The sequence below is a fragment of the Hetaerina americana genome, unplaced genomic scaffold (assembly GCF_022747635.1).
Source record: "Hetaerina americana unplaced genomic scaffold, ioHetAmer1.1.p SCAF_7, whole genome shotgun sequence".
Taxonomy (NCBI): Eukaryota; Metazoa; Arthropoda; class Insecta; order Odonata; family Calopterygidae; genus Hetaerina; species Hetaerina americana.
This window is the reverse complement of record NW_027287316.1, coordinates 81,342,572-81,366,118: the sequence shown is the minus strand read 5'-3', so window position 1 is coordinate 81,366,118 and position 23,547 is coordinate 81,342,572. Positions and strand designations below refer to the sequence as shown.

Sequence of the window (23,547 nt, the reverse complement as noted above, 5' to 3'; positions counted from 1 at the left end):
ATGTTATACGTTCCAAATGGCAATCCATCCCCCTCTTAACACACCTAGGAACGATGTCGTCATAAAATTCCCCGCTTTAAGCCGAGATCAAATATTCGCACGCGTCCCCTTTGCCGGCACAACCAATACAATCATTTCCAGACAAAGAAGTTCTTTAAAACTTCGTGCAAATGCGTGGCAAGTTCAAGGGGTTAGAGCAGGGGTGGCCAAATCCCGACTCGCGATCCACATTGTCCTCTTAAATACGGCTCCCTCCCATCAACATCCGATAATTATATTGAGGTGCTGATGATAATTTCGGTATTTTTCTTACTCTCTGAAAAATTGACTCGAGATATGTTTAGGCCAATGATTTTTAAATATTAGTAAAAATATCGTGGTGGAAGTAGTTTTTCCTTTCCTTATTTATGTTTCGCACCCAGGTCCAGTTATCTCTCCACTTTCTCTTATCTTATGGAAATCCATTCCAATCCATTTGAAGTACGTCTATTCTAAATGCAACAACCTTTCTCTATCAGCGTGAGGCAGAATAGGTCTGACTATAAGGAGAAGGCACAGAAATTCTCACGTAATATTGTAATGATCGGGGATATCAGGCGTGAGATTATTAGCAATTTAAGGGGAAAGGCAAGGAGTGATGAATTTGGGACATGTATTATATTTGTTAAGGCTAAACTTTGTGGAAATTTAGTGTGTCACTGAAGTAAATATTTCCACCAATTTTTTTTATTTGGTACTTTTTTAGACAAGTACCTAATAACTTGGAATATATTTCACATGTCGGTGTATTGCAGGGCAAGGATATTTTAATAAGGGCTTAGTGAATTTCAAGATGTCCGATGAATTTGCGTGTCGTTTAGAAGTGACCGAGGGGCATTCAGGTAATTTCCAAGGAATTTAGTTTCTGAAATATTTCCTGCAAAATAAGGAGTTAAGTTCACAATGAACGGTTGGCTGTTTATGACACAACTGAAACGTTTGAAACGATTTCGGACTAACAATAGACGACTGCAGTGTACCGATATCAGGATTATCTCAAAACGGTGCTTTAGCTTAGCTGTCTTTCTTTGGCAAATCACAGTGATTAACGGGAAAATAAGGACAGCGGCTACTCACTGACCATTTTGCCAAGAATTCGGAAAGGTGCTAAGAATGGGGGTTAGAATTAAATTTCAGAATAGGTCCAACGCTTAAGTTTTGAAATAAAAGAAAAAAATATACGATACGTCACTTATGAAATAGATTGGATCTAGTTAGGTATTTCAGAAAAGGTCAAATACTTGGGTGTTGCTCTGAAATAAAACCTTTCATGAAGACACCTCAGAAGAATAAGAAGGAAACCTAATGGCACTTGAAATTCATTAGAAGCGTAGTAAGAAAATGCAATGACCTTGTGAGAGAAAACTCTTTGGTTAACTTAGGTTTGCTTTAGTTGGGTTACATTTGAAATACTTGGCCAGCATCTGGGGTCCATGGGAGAAAACATTAATAAAAAAGTAGATAAGGTTCAGAGGAAATCTGATAGGTTGGATAAAAGTCATTGCAATATGCTCGTAAGAATTACGGGTGTGCTGTATGGTTTAGCCTAGTAGCCTTTTATTTCCTTCAAGAGAGCATGTAATTTTTAAGACTTTAAGAAAAGCACAGGGCACTGAATTTTTTCCTGCGGCACAGATGGCATCGAATTGTACTGTTAGATTCGACCACCGGAATAAAATAGAAGAGAAGAAATACGCCATCATGAACAAATTTTAAAGTACTCGTTCCTCCCCCGCACGATACTCAATCATAACAAAATCGGACCAAAGAGCCTTTAAAATATTTAATCAATTAGAAGACTGAAATTTAATGAATGGGTCAGTCGCAACAATCATTCTATGATTTAATTGGACATGCTAGTGCGCAAACGGTTCGTTTGATTCAAATGCATGCATGAACTAATATTCCGGTATGTATGACTGGTGCTCTAACACCCTCCGCTATACGCCCTCGCGGCTGCTCTTGGGGTATTGTGTAGATGTTAGATGGCATATGAATGGCACTCTACAACGACGAAATCTCAGACCTGACGGGTCAATGACCTTGTCAATGACGTGGCACTGTCGAGTTGTGCGCAGGCAATGTACAGCTAGTTAGTTTCCCGATTGGTCGTTAGCAGATGAACCATGGCAACGGCATCTGGAGCGCAGGATCACTCGGGCCGCATCTCGGCGTTCCCAATCCTGATGTCCGTTCAATACCAACCAGAAATGGCGTCAAAATGTTGCCTGGACAAACAAGAGATCCTATGAAATCAAAAATATAATATTACACTCACGATAAAGGTGGAAAGCAACAATGAGGTTTGGCGTTTTGAATTCGGAGTGATTAATATCAACGAGACGTCGGATCTCATTTGACATTAAATTCATTTAAATATTAAATGGCAACATTTTCAACAATCTTAAATCGATTAGTTCGGCTTTCAACAATTTTTAATCGGACATATCACATTAGTTGCTTTCTTGCTTCTTAAATAGTTGAGATGACCGCAATGGCGATTTGGCGAATCGCTGTTGTCCTTTGGATGACAAAGAAACGCTATTGACTCGTGGAGTGAAGTGCGGCCTGGGTTTGTGACAGTTCCTTCCTTCGACACCATAGAAATATAAATGATAACAACCGTGTCTCTTTGTTTTTTGCATGTTGGCAGCCAAGGAGGAGAGGAGTCCCTCGCGGTCCTTCAAGGGGTCATCGTCTGGCTCCCAAAGTCATTCTAGGAAGACCTCCGGGGTGAGTGACCTTGGCAAATGAACATACGGAGGGAGATGAAGACGTCTAAGGAAAAGATTTCAGCTAGACTTTTTGCTTTGCAGATTAATGACTCCCAATGAGATTGAATGCTCTTATTATATATTTAACAGTGATCTGTGATCGTTCCGAATGATTAAAAAAACATTAGATACCTGCAAACGCCGTGGACTGTTTCAGTCTCATCATCAATTTCTCTGAAACCGCTTTTCCAAAGCTGCATCATCGCGTCGACGTCAGCACACTTCGTATGTGCGCATCACAAAGACATGTGCTAAACTTATTGATTGATTTGAGTATTACACCTCAGAGTTTTGCACTAGCAAGGACATTCGAGGTTCATTTCTGAGAGTTGCTATTATCATGTGCAGAGAGTACATAATCGCCTATCTGATCTTGATTATATTTTTCCATATTTCATCAGAATGACCATCGAGAACACCAATACAATCCAGCTGTGGATATAGTATTTATGGTATCATTGAGTGGCGAATGACGTTCGCTGTGCAACAGTATGTTCTAAAGAGCTGTCAGTCCAATTCTGAAGGACCCAAAATACAAATAGCACGAGTACTCGTGGCAAACGTCGTTCTTACACATTTTTTGAGCACCAAAATTCATTAGTTTTACGAGGATCGTCCAATAAATATCGTGAATTTGAGTGATTTGGAAAGAATTTAATTTTATTCGTCTGTATCAGTTTTATTCCCTTCGAAGTAGTAGTCCCCAATTCGATATTACACACTGATGCCAGCGTTTTTTCCACTTCTGGAACTCTGATATAGCTTTCGGTTCTCTCAGCGAGCGGACATACATATAGACTTTTCATACCATTTCTCCCTGGGGAGGAATGAATGAATGAGGACCAATGAACGCTTTCATAAAAATAAATAAACTTACTTCATGTTACTAATTCCCTACGTTCATTTCATACAAGCATTGCCTCAGGATACTTTTTTCCGTTTCTATTACACATGAGCACATCGTTCAATATGAATTTTTTCACCACTTCGTTCACAGTCCTCTTGTCCTTCTGTTCCTATTTGATCTCTATTACTCTATTATTCTCTGCGCTGAGAGTCCCTTCGTGACTCGAGATGCACCCACGTGACTAGCCCTCTCCACCACTTCCTTTCACTGATTTCCAATCTAACTCCTTGCGATCATCCGCTCCTCTTCTTATACGAGTATACTTATACCATTCCATCTGTTCTGTTTCCTACTCTCATTCATCCTCCCTCTCCACTTGACCACAACAGCGAACCACTCTCCATTGCCCGTCCCCAACTGGGGCAACTAATCAACTTTCTTTCATGACCCACTCATCTCTCAACTTATATTTCTTATTTGCCACAAATAGTTTGCATCTACCTCAAGCATTTGCACAGCATGGTATGCTTATAAACTGACAATCGCAATTACATCTGTAGAATAATATTTAAGGAGGAGAGCACTATAATATACACTGCCATTTTTAATACCTTACGCAAACGTTCATCGTGTAATACAATCCACATACTGTCAATAGAATTCCTGCCGGCATGAAAACGCCCATTTTTTATGTCATCGTCATTTGTGTTGCCATATTTTGCAAGTAATTTGTCAATGTAATGCAAAGTAATCAATCCCCTTGTTTGGTTATTTCGTCGCATGCAATCGCAATGCATTCATCGTCCTTATTAACAAGGATTGACACAATTTAACCTTCATTGAAATCTTATCGTCACGTTCACTGAGATATCTGGGTCATTCTTCTAGACCTGTTCGGCTTCCTGTCAAGAATATCCTACCATATATGTAGAGAAGATGAGGTACATTTACATCTTCAGTTGTTACACCTGCCTGATTCATGCAACCATCCTTCACATGTTCATTTATAAAAAAACACTGAACAGCCATTTTGTCTCAACTTACCCTTGTTTCACACGCCGTGCTTAATTGAAAACCTGTACTCAAATAGATTTATACATTCCTGACCACGCCGCGCTATTTTCTTGCATCGCTTTTATCTTTTCCTACAATTCTGCTCATTTACCCCACATTTTTCCAAAACTATTCTCTCTTTACTCAATCATACTATATGTGTTCTCCAATTCGCCAAAATTTAATATTAAATTTCTTCAGTACATTTCTCAAGTAGTTAATAAAGTGCATGCAGATTTTGCTCATTTTCATAGGCATACACTTTCAATCAACACTTTGACTAGCACATTCTCGCTATAGTCAATTGGCTAACTTTTGGAGAGATACTTTAGGCCAACGCTTTGAGGAAATCCATTTGTTAAGCACGAAGGGAAAATCAAAGACTTCGCGTTTCCACAGGTAAGAATTTATTACTTTCGAGTAGTTTCCCTACACTTAGGCATCATCTTGACTCTCTACAAGATGATTCCAGATGATGAAGGGTCCAGGTGATTCTGCAGTGTAGCAAAACTGCTCGACAGTAATGAATTCTTACCAGTGGAAACGCAAAGTCTTTGATTCTTCCTTCGTGCTTTAAAATTGACAAACTCTTTCGTGAAACTTATGAGCCATATTACCTCCCTACCTCCCTTCTTACAAAGCGGTAATTACTGGTCTCAGCCAATAGCTTTGCACAACTTAAGATCGTAAGCATACGTAGGAAAAGGGTACAGGCGAAAATGAAGTAACTCGCTCTCACATATCAACATTCTACTAAATATGTCATATTTTGTTGTCCTTCTTACCTTTTCCATAGTTAATTATTATTCCATTCAAATCAATCAGCATTTCTTCCCCTTCTGCCTGTCAAATTTGTTTCACTTCATTTCCTAACACTTTTTCATTAATTCGTATTCTAAATGCAGAAATCATTATTGTCTCTTACGAGCTTCCTCGTCTTTAGTTGCAATCATTTCCTTTTATGCCTCTTCCTATGCACTCACAGAATATTCCACTTCATAATATCTACATGCATTACATTTTATTCTACTGGCTACGTGTTTCCCATATTCTCGTTTGGTAAAGAATTTGATATTAAAAGTATTGACTTTTATCTCATGAGGACAAGTGATACGTCCTTCGTGAATGCCCTGCGTGACCATCCTGTGACCTTGTATGACCTTTGGATAAACCTTCAACTGTATTAAAGTTTGTACAAACTATTATAACCGTTTCATTATCGATCGCTCAAAAAATTTCTTTTGCAGCATTTGTTATTTTTATGAATTCTCTGGGGGTTTCTTTTGTTCGCAGGTCGCCACAAGGCACTTCCTCAGAAGCATTTTTTTAATTCCAGAAATATCGCGTCCACAGAAACATTATTTTCTCCGAGCACAAAATATTGCAAACGAGCTGTATGATTTGGATTGTCCTTCAGGAAATCTCACTAATTTTTCCTTATCTAAACCTACTGTTTGAGATCCTCCTCATGATTTAGCTATTCATTCTAGAGTTCCGCGGCATTGCCTGAAACGAATTTGATTGAGTTCTATAATTACTATTGGAACTACGTGGTGATGACCTAAAATTTTAATTATCACATTAAAGTCATAACTTTAATCACTAGAGGAACTTTTGAGTGTGTTCCTTTCGTTTGGGAATGACATTAAGTTAAGACATCTTCAGGATTTTCTAACTTCAATTTCTTACCATCTACTTTCCGTGATCTCTTTTACATGCTTATCTGTTATGAACTCATGGATTACTGAGAGCATGATTTTAAATAAATAATTCCATGAGCATTATCTCAGTAAGTCCTAACTTACGTTTAAATTAAGAAATAAATATTGCAACTCACTTTTTAAACCAATTTACAGGTTTCTTTTATTCCAAATTTTTTTCCTTTTTCTGTTCATATTTCTGAATGAACTCAAGATGAATCTTAAAGCACAATTGTCACCGATGAGTCTCATTTAGTCTCCCTTCCAGGCAATTTAAAATGACTGCATGAGGTCAAAGGCTCTTCTTACTGGGATTGCGGTCACGTGGATGATGTCCCCCCCCCCCCCACCCCCCATGTCCATTTGTCTCCCCTCTGACTTCCCTCTTTTTCCTCTTTCGCTGAAGAGTTGCAAGAGCTACAAATCCGGGAAGTTCTTCAGCGCCAGCACGGAAGACCCCAATTACGCATCGTCGGAGGGACCCTCGGAAGCCAAGGGCACGTCGTCCAAGGGCTCGTCCAGGCAGCGGTGGAGCGCCATCTTCGGGAACAACAAGGCACGTATGCGACGTCACTTGATGAAATCTAGCTGACTTTCGGGCGAAACGTTTTCATGCTAACAGGCAAGGGATATGAAGTCTACCACTTTGAGTATCCGGATGGAAGTGGTTCACGTGAGCAAGGTGAATTTGTTTTTGAATATCACGAAGTCTTCTGGAGAAACTGTCACCTTTGTCCGTGTCCACGTACTCACAAATCCGCTGATGGTTCTGGAATGGTCGTAATTTAAACTAAGTGACCAAAAAAATTTGATTCTCCTTCATATTGTCTCAAGGAAGTCAGCAATTATTGCTAGTGTGGGTAGAATATCTTTATTATGTTGCTATAAACAAATCATAATTTAAGTACTGAAGGCTGTGCGACGGAAAGCAAAACGAGAGAAACATGCACTACGATCCTCAAGTCTGAAGTCACGAGAAAATTGATTCATTGTACTCATTTTATAGAGTCGTTCTATAACGAAGGCATTTTATTATTTGTTTGAATTTTGAAATAATAATTTTTAATGCACTTCTCAGTAGATGCAAGGGTTTTACGCTCACGGGTGATGGTAAGACAAAGAAGGATATACAAAAATGGCTCTAGTCACAAGTAGCGGAGTTAATTTAGTAGTAAATTTGGGTAATAGTCAAAAAGTACTCTATTTCTTGAGACTTCTTCTTAAAATAATTATCGTGGTCAAGAACTTGCTATTATTGTACGGTCATTGCCACTGATTACTTGTGAAAGAATCGGGCAAGAAAAAGACGAAAACGTGGATGATCATAATTTAAATTATTTCTTTCCCTATCTCCTCCTCCGTAGGACACGAGAATGGGCACCCTAGCGGAGACCTTGGACAACTACAGTAAGAACGGCATCCCGATGACCTTCCGAAGTGAGGTCGACGGGTCATCTTCGTCCAGGGTTTCACCGGACGAGGAGAACGCCGATCATGGGTCGGACCTGGACAGTGAGGGTGAGGGTCACACAGGGGTCACTCGAGTGGAGAAAGTCAAGTGACCAACCGGACAGGATTCGTGTCTTCGGTGTTATTGACTTGATGCGCCTTCTTTTAGACTGTCTAGAACATGAATCTATTCGAAATGACTTCATACAGTGCAAAACAATGACAATTCGATGTACTTCAATCAATCTTTTTTGTTTGCAGAGAAGATTCGGGTTTATATTTTCCTCCTCAGTTAACCATAAGATGGGAGAGTTGCCCGACCGACTTGGCTAAACTTTGAATACTTTTTCAGGATATTTGATTATTCCCTGTCATTAACTGCAGCACAGGGTGCACCAAAACGTGGCACAGGCCCTTGCACAAGGCCAAACTCTCCAACAAAATCGCCACGTGATTCATGTTATGGTATAATCTCAATCAACTCAAGATATTAAGAAAATTACATTTCATTACATGTGAACAAGGACCCTTACTCGATTTGAAAAAACTTCACCATTTCAACGAATGATTAAACGCAAACTAAAACTTCATGTCAAAAATTCCTAATCGTGAACACACTTTGTGTGTTTGTTTCCTCCCTCAAAAAAAAACAAACATCTCGGACCCCTAATACCAAATATAATTTAGATATTCTTTGCCATTTCCACATATAGAGAGAATCATTAATTTCCAGTTTACCTTCCAGTTTATTAAACATTAATATCTGTCACCGTACTCACAATACATCTGTACACAAGCCAACTTAATTAGATAGTCTCCAGGGCGAATGGCACCGGACCCTTTTATTTCCTGCGTAATCATTCCGCTTCTTTTTGTGTGTCTATTTTGAATTAATTATGACCTGATTGTTTAAATGAATGTAAAGTTTGTCCATAATTTATGCTTAAGCAGTACAATTGCATTACAAGCAATAATTAATGGATATATTATTACCATTTTCATGGATAGAATGGTTTGAGGCGTCACTTTGTGGAAGTGATTCTTATCGGAAAAGAAAATAATTTGTTCCACCACACATATTTTATTATACACGACCTAGATTTCGACTTACAAAGTCATAATCAGATGAAGTACAGAAGATACGTAGCTTTATATACTCCAGCGTAACTTATTGCCATTTTCCCTCTGCCAAATTTGCCATTTTATACACTTTTTAGTGTTTTGGTCCATTTTCTTACCTTTTCGCAGGGAGTCTATTGCTGAAAAAGCATCAGTAATGCTATATGCTGGGGCTGCTCCAGTTGCTTTGTTCCTGAGATTCTACATTTAGAGAAGAAAGGGTTAGATTAGATGCCTTGGAACGTTTGGAAATTTCCAAGAACCCTCATTATAAGGGTTAATTGGTTAATGACCTGATTTGTTCCTCCCGCTCCTCCCTCCTAGACCTCCCTCGGTTCCACAGCCCCTCTCCTCTCCCTGATGGCATACCCAACCGCCCCCTCCCCCTCATACCATTTTCGCTTCTCTTTCCCCTCCTCCCACTTCACCAACACCTCCCCCCTCCTCTTCTCTGTCTACTATATAAAGCTGTGTGTCCTCTATGCTTCACCCGATGATAACTTTGCAAGTCGAAAGCAAGGTCGTGAATAATAAAATATATTTGGAAGAACAAATATTTTCTTTTCCGATGTTATTTCACTGACGTAAAATGCGTTAGGAAAATAAACCGCTCTTGGCAATACGAGTTGAAAATGGCCGAGATCATGTTGTCAGTTGCATTAAAGTCTCTCGGTTGAGATTTCTTAAACACAATTTGGGGGAAAACTTGACCGCGTGAAAGGGACTTAAACATGGAGAACACCGTTCCTCGTTCATATCCACTGAGTGTCCCGATGCATGATGAAACTCGTGTATATCGTCGAAGTGCGTGAGTTGAACTTGCCGTGAACCGCCCTGGTCAAGGTGGCCAACCCGTTTTCGAAGTGCATCCCATTCGGGAATAGGCTATATGGTGCTCGGCGAGTAATATTTTGTGTTTCTCGTTCCGGGCGTTTAGAGGCGCTGCTTTACCTGGAGGACGATTGGCGCGAGGTGACCGGTGGGGACGCATGCGCCGCTCAGCTAACTGAGAGGGAAACCCAGCGACAGACGGCCATCTGGGAGCTGCTGACCACTGAGGCTGCCTACATTCGAACTCTCAAGGTCGTCACCGACGTGAGTAATCATCTAATGTAGACGAAAGATCTTTACTTCGACCCTTAAGGGGCCAGAGGCCCTCCCACTCTGCATCCAATCACGCCACGCCGCGTTTCCCTCGACAATAAACATATCAGCACCAACATCTAACCCTACAAGACGCCACGGGAGTGGGTATGGAAGTGGGTTTTAGGTCACTCTATTAGGATATTTGGTGATTGACGGCATTGGGTTAGTTCAAGTAGTCCTACGTTTCAGAATACATGTACCCTTTTTATGGTCTCTAAATGTCGCAGGGGCAAACGCTTCGGAAAATATTTGGAGTCAACCCATAAAGAAACGTTTAGTACGGTATTTCTGTTAAAAATTCCAGTATTATTTGTATTTTTTAAACTCATTGTTTACTGTTTGTTAAAGAAACCACCAACAGGCACATACCAAACCCCTTTGTGACGTCTACTTCTCCAGTTATTTTTCTCCAAATTTAAGAAATAATCGAGCATCATTTTCCTGATTTTATTGCTATCTTTGTTGGTTACCATGCCCTTCCGAGATATGTCTTACCATGGTTGTCAAATCGCGCTCGTATTATACACACCTGATAGCAAAGATATATGGCCACAATCATGAGGCAACACCTTCTCCCTGATTTCCAAAGAAACTGCGGGAGATGCCGAAACAGTAACTGCGGTTGCGGAGTGCGGTTGCCTACGGTTCACCTTGCATGCCTTGCGCGAAATTATCAATATTTGACTCGCGTGCAGGGTATTTTCGGCATAATTTTATCCCACTAAAAGACTCAAATCACTCACAAGCTTAAAGGTAGAAATATAGATTATTTTCCCTTGCCGAAGGTTTACCTACATCACCTGGAAAGCTACAAATGGGTGCTTAGCTACAAGTATTATGGACCTCCCGCACAGTGCGTGGGTTGGGTTGATGGAGGGCATTAGTTTTAAGCCGTCATTTTGATTTTTCCAAGTTTCTCTATCCACCATGATACACCGACATTTTTGTGTGGGCATAAGTTTCAAAGTCACCTTTAAAATCGTGTTTTCCAATTCTTCAGCCCACTCCGGGTTCACGATGATGATATTTTAATAACTCAAGATTCCTCCCATTTTGTTTTTTTTCCATTTTCTTTCATTCATTTTTCGATAATTTCGTGTTTTTCCCCACTCAACACCTGGTTATCTCCGTTAAAATCACACACAAGAGTAGGAAAAATCCGTTATTATTATTCTAAATTCTCAAAAATTAAAATGATATGGAATGTCGTCAACCACCATATTACCCTATAGGCTGGTGACCTCCCCACTGCCATCCCGTGACGATTTGCGGTGTGGCATGTAGAAGACGATGCCGGACACTGGTATGGTCAAGCAATAATATTAATTAAATTCCAAAGAAACTGCGGGAGATGCCGCAACAGTAACTTTTAACGGAGTCATCCGCTAATGTGCATTTCAATGCAACGATTTCAGAGTGTAAAAATCATTCACCTTGACTGGGATTCGAACCCAGATCCCTCAATATCCGGTCGAGTGCTTTAGCCACTTAAGCTACCGAGGCGTCCTCTTAAACTCTGAAATTTTTGGGGCTTTTAAAGGAACAAGATGTTGTGACGAAATACCGTACATGCAATGTCACAGGCATTCGTAGTCGTGCGCGAGGCGCCACAGTCCACGAGGTTAAAGCCAACTTTAAACACTTATGGTGTTTTCACTTTGACAAATTCCAAAGAAACTGCGGGAGATGCCGCAACAGTAACTTTTAACGGAGTCATCCGCTAATGTGCATTTCAATGCAACAATTTCAGAGTGTAAAAGAGTGATTTTTACACTCTGAAATTGTTGCATTGAAATAATATTAATCTTCGTGCTGGACCTCGCTTATACCAATTTCTTCCTCGCCGGCGTCACATCCAGCTGTTCCTGGCCTGCCTGCTGAGCCTGCAGTCCTCCACCAACATTCTCACCGAGGTGGACACGGAGTCCCTCTTCAGCAACATCCGGGAGATCCACGCGGCCAACCTGGCCTTCTGGCGGCGGCACCTGCTCCCGATGGTGCGGGAGGCGAGGGCGCGGTCCTCCACGATGCAGCAGCACCACCACGCCATGCCCTGCAACGGCTCCCCGCCGCCTTGCATCCTCGACCCCAAGGCCATGCGCGAGGGATTTCTCAAGGTATGCGCGGGGAAGGAGTGGTCTCCGCTGACCGACGTACAATGGTACGTCATTTGTTTTAAGTGCTATTTGAGTTTTTAGCTGCCTAATCATTTAATATATGAAGAGGATAACAATGTAATATCAGTGCTCTGTCATCATCCATTGACCAATGTAATGATTGTCAACATAATCACAAAACTTTCTGGAACGTTTTTCGATATTAAGTCAATGATCATCAATCAATACGATAGCCCGGTCGATAGTCGATCGTAGTGAGCAAAATATAAAGGAGCTCCCAATAGTCACGTGAATCCCTTCGTGGTAGAACTAATGTCGCTCTTTGGGCTAAGGTTTCCGTTGGTTGTATTTTTAAATTCCAATTTGACTTCAACAAGGTAAAACATATAACATTAAAATTTCATACAATCCTAAAAAGTAAAAAAATTAGACAAACATATGTTTATGATATAAAAAGGTGATCTCGAATCCTGAAACTGGTGGTGTTAATTTTAAATCGCTGATTATAAAATAAACTCCGATATGCTTTTTATCTCTCGTGAAAGAGACTAATGAACAACTTCTTTCGCACTGGCAAGTATGGCGTTTTTCAAGTGCTAAATAAATGGTAACACGCCGGAAGGATGTTGCAGAAATTAAAAATTATATTTCAATTCCTCCGATCCATTATCCAGTATGCTCAGCCTGACAAGACGCGGTTATTGAATCATCATCTACATCTTCAGGTCTTATGGCTCGCTTCAAGCATTAACCTCTGTATTTTGCCGGGATTGTCATTCTAATACCGATGTAAACCTCTAAAAAGCCAATGAAAAATGCTTCCCCAAAACATACCTCCGAAATATTTGCTCGGCTCCTATTGGTGGTTTGAATCTTATGTTCTAGGGAAACCTCTCAGAACTTGCATTTCACTCCTTCAATCTTCCGGAATATACTGCTTTTCATGGAAGTAGTACTAGTAGTAGTGGTTAAGTAAGGCGACCGGCGTCTGAGGTCATCTGCGCCAGTATGACTGCATGGGAAAGGAGGAAGGGCGGAGGGAAGCTCGGCGTCGGCATTAGTCTGCTCCTAAATAAACGTGCCAAGGGGTCCGCGGTTTAACGTCCCATCCGACGGACGGCGTACTCACTCAAAGAGCTCTCTCTCTGCAAAGCACTTCAGGTAGGAATCAGGATATAACTAAAAGAGATCTGCCGTCTCCAGGATTCGAACCCGGAAGCTATAAGACAATGCGTTAGTCACCGCACCAACCCGATCCGCTCTTCTGCATATCGTGGCGAGAGGAATAATTTGATGAGTTTCATCGCAGAACAAAAGAGAAATTTCAAGGGGGCACAGTCGGACTTGATTAATATCTCATGCAATCTGGTTTACGTGCTATAAGGTTAGGCATCACTGCGTTCGTTGAAGTCACCACGCTGCCAAGTGAATTAAAAAATGGAAAACGGAGATTAGTTTTTTCGGTGAAAATTTTTTGTCGTACAAGAAAAGTCATTATTATAATAAATTGCATCGCTTTAGCTTAAGTAAAACTTGAACAGATTTTTTAAACTTTTATTATAATGATGATAGTGTTTAATTCCTTTTAATTTATTGCAATATCCACAAATTCTCCCCATGCAAAATATTGCAATTGCGTAAGTTATATTCTGAGTGCCTACCCATATTTATCTGCTCCATTACTTTTTCCTTATTATTTGGCACCCATAGTCGTCTTCTTCGTTGGTAAGCCATTGATTCTGGAGACTTCTGAAATGAAATTCTCAATGGCAAATGAGGAATTAAAATAGAAGTTTCTCGATGACTCAAGCCGGCTTAATAATTAAAACGAACGTAATTATTTCAGTGCTTATTTTTTTATTATTACTCAGCAAACAAAAAAACGAGTAAAAATTCTAATTTGATATAGAAAATGTTTAAATATTTAGTCTTTCTTAGAGAGCAGGAAAAAAATAAATGTCGCACTCACGCCATGTGCTCATCTTATTATTCCAAATCTAAAGCCATAAACACTCAATACCTTGTATTAATTAAGTCCAGAAATGCTAAATTCAATACACAGGAAAGTAGCCAAACATAGCCAAAAATAACTCTTACAGGGTTCGTCCGGAAAATAAGTGTACTGAGCTCAGGAAAAAAAATGTATTACACTTTTACATATCTTAAGCTAATATTCCTCAAAATAGGACCCTTGTGAGTCGATACACTTGTTCCAGCGGCGTTCCCATTCCTGGAACGCTCCCGCGAAGGCATCATCGGGAACCTCTCGAATACTCGTCGTCGACCTCTTCTCTGCCCTCCACGAACATCTTGTGTCACCGAAAGATCATGTTTCTGGACATGGCTGACTCCCCGTAAGCCTGGTTAATCATACCGACAGTTTCGGTAGACGATTTCCCAAGCTTTACCGCAAATTTGATGGAATAACGCCGCTCCAAAAACTTCGGCATCGCGTTCCGTGACGTGGGTCGAGCGTGGAGGTTCGCGTTAACAGAGCTCCTCACTACACCACAGCTCAGAGCCGACTGCCTTTTTCAGCGTCGCTTGCCAACATACCCCCCTCCAATCACAGCCCGTCAGAGCGGTGTTGGGCGCGCCTGGAGCCCAACCCAGGAGTCAGTACACTTATTTTCCGGACGAACCCTGTAGATAACTATTCTAGAGGATTGTTCCTAGTGTCTTATGGCGGGAGAAAACTGTATAACAATGCCTCCTAATTGTGATCGAGATAGCAAGAAAGATATAAATCTGAAGATGAGGCCTCTTTTGTTAGTGCGTTCAGGGTTACGTTCAAATTATTTTGGTGAGCACATTTGATAGTCCTTCTCATTTTTTTAAGCTTAGATGTTATGAGAGTATGAGTTGGTGAACCTGGCAAAAAGATATCCAAATAAGGAGTAATTTTAGGGGCGGACCAAAACTAGTTAGGTCAATATAACGTGAAATAGTGGAATTCAAGATTGACCTGATCCCAAAGCGGCTCCTGCAGCCACTTGCCGGCAGTTATTGGGTCGTTTGGAAGCGGAAGAGAACGTATTTGATTGAATCATCACCGGGGATGAATTGTGGTGCTATGTTTAAGACCCGGAGAACTTCTAGAACTGCTGCTGCTTGAACTTCTGCCGCAGCCGTCATCGCAGTAGAAGTTCAAGTTAACTCCCCTCGCCCGGCCCGGCAAGGCAAATCGACCGTTGTAATTTTATTTGTTTCGACGCTCGCGGCAATGTTCACTCTTGAGCATGTCTCCCTGGGCATCAAACGGCGAACGAAGTCTTCTATCTGAGGGTTTGGAGCCGGTTGCGCGAGCGTGGTTTTGGTTGAAATGGTTTTGGCGGAGTGATGGATTCTTTCTTCCACCATGAAAATGCTCCAGTACGCACAATCATTTTTTGCGTGATTTTTTGGTAAAATATCGCTTTCTCACCATAAAGTTTTGCTGACATCTCGGTAGTGAGAAGGGAATCAAAGGCGGCGCTGCCGAGAGGACGAGTGTGCACAAAAGGTGAAAAAAAGGGGAAAAAGTGGAACGAATGTATTATTGTAAATGGATAGTGCTCCGCAGATGATTAATGTTTTTAACTAGAAAAAATATAAATTCTGTATTTTATAAAAATCATGCCAACGGTTATTTTTGGGCCCCTCCCTCGTAGTAGAGATGGGACTTTACAATTGGAAGAAATCAAGATCAGAAATTTATTTTCTTTTTGGATTATAGTTTGGTGAAATGTTCCAGCCATACCTGAAGTACTGCGGAGACCAATCGCGATGCCAGCGCTACTGCCGGGAGAAAATCCACGAGAACGAGCTCTTCACCGCGTACCTCGCCGTGAGTTCAATAATGCATGAATGCAATTGGCCCTTCTTCCACCCTGTCCTCGTACCTACCCTCCCCCACTCACTCAATCTCGCCTCCAGGGATAGCCGAACAACATCACGGTTTTTTGTCACTCGAACATGAGAAAGATCCCCACAGAGAGAACAAGTATTCACAGATACAGACGTTACTTAACAGAAATTTCCTCATATCCATGATAAAAATGAGCTTTGTACCTCTCCACAATTTTATCGGTTGGCATCAAGATGGGCTCCACTGCACTGATGCTTTCTTATGTACTCATGTAGGGTCGAACAAGCACTAGGTTTCTGTTTAGCTGTATTGAAGAGCGAGACAGAGGTATAGAGTTCAAGTCCCCTGATCCCGTCCTCACTCCACGAGGGCTGAGGGAGAATAGTCTCCTGTTTGACTCTTAACTCTTCTGAGGATGAAGTCTTGCCCACGAATCCTTAATTTATTTCTAACTACGATCACTTCATCAAATTATTTTGGGGATTCAGTTGAGTTTATAATGAATCATATTAATAATACCTCTGTTTCTAAGCGTTCTCACATCCCATTGCTTGAATTATCACTCATAGGGTGTGAGATTCCAGAGAGGAAAGCGGGTGTTTTCTGACTAGACGGGTCCCGGGTTGGAATCTTAATAAATACAACTGTGTTGACACTACCAGATTTACTCAAGCTGTGTAATATACGACTATTTGAGTATATGAGATATTCCTGGGAAACTGTTGGCGGCACACAGGATATAAGGACCTACCCCTGTTCGTATCACTCTACTAATATGTGAATTTACCTCTCCATATTTGGGCTGATAGTAGTTGAGCTCTACTCTTACCTATTGGAAGCCCTGCGGTTTGATCTGTCGAAAATCAATCTAAACGCTCCTAGGATCAATTGCAAAACTAATTAGAATCGTTAGATTTTCCACAGTCTCCCACGGAGGTGTATATTTAGACGTTATTTGATGGATATTTTTTTGCAAACCAAACCAAAATTACTTCAACCGAGTGCAAGCAAAAAACTTAATAATTACAAGTGGACCTAATTATTATTTATTTTTTTAAATTATAAGTGCACCTTAAAGGCTCCGTCAAACGCGCATTGACTGACTGAATAAATTTAAAGTCTCGTAGGTAACATAAAACACTTCCTTAAACAGGGCGTAAGCTTCTATGTGTCACGGGAAAATCCAAACGTTAATAGTTATGCCATTTTTTTGGATTAAAATATTCCAGTTCGCTGTAGAATCGTTCTCAGTCACCGGTGAAGGCGGGACGTAGGGACCCAAACTAATTTTACGATATAGTTTTAAAAACTTTGCGGTATTTCTGTTTAATTTTCGTGAATTGAAAGTCTAGGACTTCTTTAAACCGATTCAAAGGCCACGTTCTGGGTATTTGTCAGTAAATCTATCATTTTGGTACCTGGTTTAACCTTTTCAGAGTTAAAATTCGATTGAAAAATTCACTGAATAATTTCTTAAATATGTCATTAATCTTTCATATTTGTGTTCAGTGTAACCTAGGTTAATCTAATGGTTGCAAAATATACTTTCCTCATTTTTTTGCCATCAGTATTAAAATTATTAAATTCATGCGAATTGCAAGAATTTGGTAACTTACTCTTGCTTTGCGAAATAATTCCCGGGTAATTACAAAAATAAGCTCGTTTTCTGCCTTCGCCTTTTTGGTTACACTGTGTGGGGAAATTCTTTCATGTTAAAATTCATGCAAATGACTCACCCCTGTGTTTTTGACGCCCTCGTGTTTGCCCTTTGGCAGTGGTGCGAGACGAGGAAGGAATGCAACCGGTTGAGGCTTCAGGACATCGTGGTTAAGCCCATGCAGCGACTGACCAAGTACTCGCTGCTTCTCAAGGCCATCCAGAGGCACTCGGAGTGCGCGGCTGACGTGGAATGCTTGGACCAGATGGTAAGCGCAGGGGACGCGGCCTTATTGCGCGCCCTTTCATTCATTTGGTCATTCCTTAACGAGTTGATTTGCCCTTTCGCCCAGCCACCCTCTCATGCATTTATTCGACCATTTGTTTCGTTTAACATAAAAGCCATTTACCCCTCACTTTTCCACTAACTCTATTGTTCGGTTATCTCTTTATACAGGATGCGTCCCATAATTTAATGCAATTAATTTTTTTTAAATAATTTATTGAACAGATTTGCACAAACACTGAATACTCTTCAAAGTACTGTTCATGGGCCGCGACTCATTTTTTTCCAGCAACTCTGCCATTAGACAACAGTAGACGACAATTAAAGTTCATTGACAGCCATCTTGATACTCAATCGACGGTCAGAGTCCAACAATTGTCGAACATGAGCCACATTTTTGACGTTTTTACTCGTTGACGGCCGCCCAGAGCGTTGTTCGTCGTGAACCTCTTCCCGGCCCTCATTAAAAGCCTTTAACCACCTCCTTTAACTTGTGAGTAGGGCAGAGCAGAGCCCCGTAAGCCTAAAGAATCATTTTGTTAGTCTCCTCAACGGATGTATTTTAGTTTAGCACAGAAATGAGCACACGAGTAACGTTGCTCGATCGTCGATTCTATTGTTTTCGTGACATGGCCGGCAAGCAGAGGTTTAAAATAACTGACGTCCTGCCGCTTTTACAGCTTGGAGATCACTGAATTTGGTGGCAAAGCTTAGCATTTACCACACCAACTCCAAGTGGTTTGATTCCACTCCAACCAATAGGAACGGCGTGAGAAATTTAATTGCATTACTTTCCGAATGCACCTTGACTATTACCATCTGTCCATGGTTACTTTTTCCTTTTGTGATAGAAGTAATTTTTTTTACCACAAAAATATTCGAGGACGGGATTAAAACGATAATTATTGTAAAGATGTCCTTTGAGTACGTTTTGCCCTTTAACAACTTTAAGCCTCTCTTTTCATCAATGACACTATGTTTTCTGTGGCCAAGGAAACACATATATTTCACTTGTGAGCAGCATAAAATTTTATTTTTGACGTCGCCAATAAGAATAAATGAATTTATAAATATTTTCTCCAACATTTAATCAACATAAGAGTCAGCTCCGGCCATATATTTAACCTGTCACACTCACGCCGCCACCTAAACCACGTAAAAGGAGAAAGAAAGAAAAGAACTAGTGTTATGAAACTGGTAAGGTAATCCGTGGAGAACACGTTTATTTCTCTCATTGAAATATGAAATAATAGAGTATTTAGTAAGACCAGAACCATTTCGGAGCGGATAGAGGATTGAATTTCTTTATCATATGTCCACCATTTTCATATTTTTAATAAACCCGTAGCCCGCGGTGGCTGATGTTGATTTTTTTAATTCCAAAGATATTTAAAAAGTGGCATTATAAATGTTTTCCGATCAAAGTAAATAGCTTGTCTTTGGACACGTACAATTGATTATATCATTTCTTTAGTTACTTCATGCAGCTAGTAATAACATAGCATAATTAGAAAAATGAACAAGGTATTCAATTGTTACTAAAATTTTCCTAATCCGACCGAAAATACGTAAAATAACTGCAAAGGCCCGATGATGGTAAAATTTTGCGTGTCACATTCTTTCGCTATTTCCGCGAAATATTTATTTTTGAAAAATCGCTAAAATATGAGTTTTTCTTACGGCTCATATCAACGTGGTCAGATAGAAACTCCTCCATCACAGCCTGGTTAACTCTTCTGAATGGAGCGAATTGAGTCCATGCCAAGGAAAAGAATTTCCGACGACTACTTATTTGAAATTTCCCTCTTTAACTTAGCGACCTAAACGCCGAGATTGGTAGACTCACCAACGATGGTTAACAGAGATATCCCTAGTCCTGGGGGCACGGCGGCTTTAGCAGATAACCTAAATGCTAAACAACGTTGGTGTGATGCTTGGCAATCAGAATTAGACTTGAAAAAGTGTGTAGTGATAATTTTTTGGAAAAAGAGCAGTTCCCTCCCGAACGCCTACTGCGTCAGGAATACCGAAATAGAAAGTATAGAATTGAATAAATACCTAGGCGTTACCCTCACTCACGCCCTCCCATGGGTGAAAGATAGGGAATATGTTGGCATGTGTATGTGTTACAAAAATTCAAGATTCATTAGAAAAGCACCGGGTAAATTTGATGATAACGTAAAAAATAAATGTTATTTCTGGCTGGTTAGGCCTCATTTCGAATATGCTGCAAGTATATTGGATTCTCACGAAGTTGGATTAATTGTCGAATTGGATCGCGTGCGGCGTAGAGGAGCTGGATTTGTAAAACGTTTTTATGGTAAACTTAGTAGCGTATCCAAAATACTAGGGCAGCTAGGCTGGGAATCATTCACGGAGCGAAGGTTAAATTATAGATTCAATATCTTGCATAAATTGTAATGAGGTCTCTTTAGCAGTGATGTTGAAAATGTATTGCTACAGCAGGAGGTATCATGTAACTAAAATTACATAGATTAGGTGTAGAAGGAATAGATTTAAGATGTCAATTTTCGGATTGGTCCGTAGCCCATATGCTGATTTTACATCCAGGGTTCGAATGCTGCAGATGACAGATATTTTCCAGTGATATCCCGATTCCTACTTGAGGTGTTTTGTGGAGAGTACTTTGAGTGAGTAAGCCGTCCGTTGTAGGGGACGTTAAGCTTTGGGCTCCTTGGCATTTATAGTTAAGGGTAGGCTATTGCCGACGCCCGGTTTCTCTTTACGCTTCCTTAATTTCCTAAACATCCGACCCCGACTAAATTACTTTATCCCTAATGGCGCAAACTTTTTTAGCTTTAGATCGCCTCCCCAAATAGGTAATAAACTAATGAACATACCATAAGGTAATGCAATGTGTTAAGGTAAGTAATTTAAACATTTTCCCTATCTCCGGCCTTCCAAAAGCAAACCGGATGAAGATAAAGAAACCGTTCTCGCCGCTTTTATATTTTTCTTTCGAGAGATGGCTAAAAACTCATCCATGCCATTCCCAGCACTCTGGTGAGGTTTCAATGTGCCGGGGGCGTGCAGTGCTGGCCCGCCCGCCCCCGCGTGCCTGCCTCCGGTTGACCCCGCCGTCTTCCGCTCTCTTCCAGATAAAGGCGGTGGACGAGTTCGTCAACGGCGTGAACACGACGCTGCGGCAGCGCCAAGAGCAGGAGAGGCTCCGCGCAGTCGTCGCTCGGATAGAGGCCTACGACGCAGTGGTAAGCGCCCTCGCAACCCAAAACACCACCCACCCTCGGATTTCTCACCATCTTCACCTATTACAAATACGAAAACATTCACGTTAGATATAGATTGGCAGAGTGACTTCTCTCCTACCTCCCTCAGTCTCCTACTTCGCCGGGGCCGTATAATTTAATGTAGACTTGTTTGAAAAACGAAAAGTTTCACTCAATTACTTATGAATTTCGCATACTCAATTGTGTGATTAGCCTTGGCGCGGAATCTTAAAAAAAGTATACCTATATTTTTTATCATGAATTTCGCTTCGTGTGGATTTGGAAATTTAAAATCCATCTATTCCTAATCAAAATGTAGCTAGAGAAAAATGTTTACGTAACTTGATAAAACAAAACAAAGCTTTAAATGAATCCTGTAAACGCAAAACGACAAAGGTTGCAGTGAGCAGATGGATAGTGTTTGTTTTGAATGTCTCTTACTGGTTTGTTTAGCCACTGAGAGAAATATCAGTAATGATGGCTTTAGGATTTTGTTAACATTCCAGTTCAGTTCAGAAAGGATTGAAGAATTTCTCAGTTCATTAATTGAAAAGGTAAACTACTTTTAAAAAGGAGTATGGTCACTGACAACCTGTTATGTATTGAGCATACTTAATTTTGTTTTTGCTTTATGAATTTTCTCTTTCAGGTTCTTCTTGACATCGACCTAACTTCATTCCCCCTAATAAGCTCAGTCCTTACTTCCCTATAGCCCAATAGCCCAACATTCTGTCCATCAACATCCCACTGCCTCGCATTTATCCCTTCCCCACTCACTTCCTCCGCATTTTTCGGATATCCCCCGACCCAATTCCTCTTCACCCTACCCGATTGAAACCTTTAAGTTTAACTTACCGTCTCTTCCACACACTCTCTTAATCCTTAATCGAATCACGTTTTGTCTCGAAGCCTGTACTTGTCCAAGCTAAGCACAACGCTTGTGTTTCGTCCGTCTAAATTCGCCTGTGTGGGTCCCTCCCGCCTCCCGAAGAACACTCTTGACCACTATCATTGAGTTCACTTCCGTATCGCCCTCGGCAGGAGACCAAGGACGACGACACGGAGAAGATGGTACGTGCCTACAGCGACCTGAACCTGACGTGTCCGATGCCCGGGTGTACGGAGAGGGAGCGGCGACACCTGCTCATGGAGGCGGACGTGCGCCTTCGGGACTACGCCACCTCCAAGGTGAGCCGTCACCGGTGAGATGGCGGGGACGGCGGACGGGGATGGAAATGGAGGGGACGGCGGAAGGGCGGTCCATCCTGCTCCCTTCCTCCTAGGAGAAACTTGGTCGTCACGTGATACGCATATTATGTGCACTGAGAATGTGTAAAATCGGCAATTGTATAGAATAAAGAAGAGGCATTGGAAGGCGGCAGTATGCGGAGTGAGAGATGATCAGTGAGGGAAGACGGTTGAGGTAATGGAATATTATAGAAGCATTAATCGGAACGATAAGTAAGTAATAACAGCAGGCTGTAGAGAAAATGATTGGCGAGGACAGGGAGCTGGATACTCGGATGAAAAATTGAAATGTATCAAAAAAGGGATATCGGATAACTTAAACGGAAGTATGGGAACATTAAATAGGAAAAAGGCAATAAAACCATTGATTACAAACGAGATGATTGGGAAGATAGGCAAGAGGAGGAAAAGATATATTGTGAAAAAAGGGTTGAGTTGGAGGAAGTGTAAATAGTTGAATGATAAAGCGAAATAATCGTGGAGAAATACGCTGTGTAATGGTATGGAATGTGTACAGAGGGAGGATAAATTCGGTGTAATGTACAGGAGGGTGAAAGCACTGTCAATAAGTAAAAATGGAAAATCTGTACAAAAAATCAATGACAAGTCTAAAAATGTATAAATTTCTCTAGAAATGGTTCAAGAGAGATGAAAGTAATATAAAAAAGGAATTATATGATACAGATATTAGGCCGGCTAGATTTGACATAGAAAGAGAATTTAACGTAGATGATGATACCTAAGATCCAGGCAGGCATACTCAACGGCGAGTGAGAAACGGTATTGAGGGAATTGACATCAAATGATGCCGTGAGAGTCGACGGCATTCCTACGGAACTAGTAAAAGATGTAGGAAAATGTAGGAGGAAGACTCTATATGGGCTTACACGTAGTATTTATGAGGAAGGAGTTTGAACGTATTATTTCATTAAAGTAATGTCATTTCCGATTCCAAAAAATTAAAGGTAGCCTAATGAGAGAACTGCTTAACAATAAGTATGATTTGCACGCCACTATC

The 23,547-nt window shown here is 40.8% G+C and overlaps 1 protein-coding gene across 1 annotated transcript in view; it reads left to right on the top strand.

The window, feature by feature from the left end:
* Nucleotides 1–23,547, top strand: part of LOC139696364 (pleckstrin homology domain-containing family G member 5) — a 218,337-nt gene that overhangs the window by 176,772 nt on the left and 18,018 nt on the right. Inside the window, exons 5-13 of the mRNA XM_071595108.1 lie at nt 2,693–2,772; nt 6,820–6,969; nt 7,778–7,931; nt 9,919–10,076; nt 11,987–12,244; nt 15,960–16,070; nt 17,867–18,016; nt 21,153–21,263; nt 22,323–22,469. Coding sequence (XP_071451209.1) covers nt 2,693–2,772; nt 6,820–6,969; nt 7,778–7,931; nt 9,919–10,076; nt 11,987–12,244; nt 15,960–16,070; nt 17,867–18,016; nt 21,153–21,263; nt 22,323–22,469 — 1,319 coding nt within the window. The remainder of the gene's footprint in view (nt 1–2,692; nt 2,773–6,819; nt 6,970–7,777; nt 7,932–9,918; nt 10,077–11,986; nt 12,245–15,959; nt 16,071–17,866; nt 18,017–21,152; nt 21,264–22,322; nt 22,470–23,547) is intronic.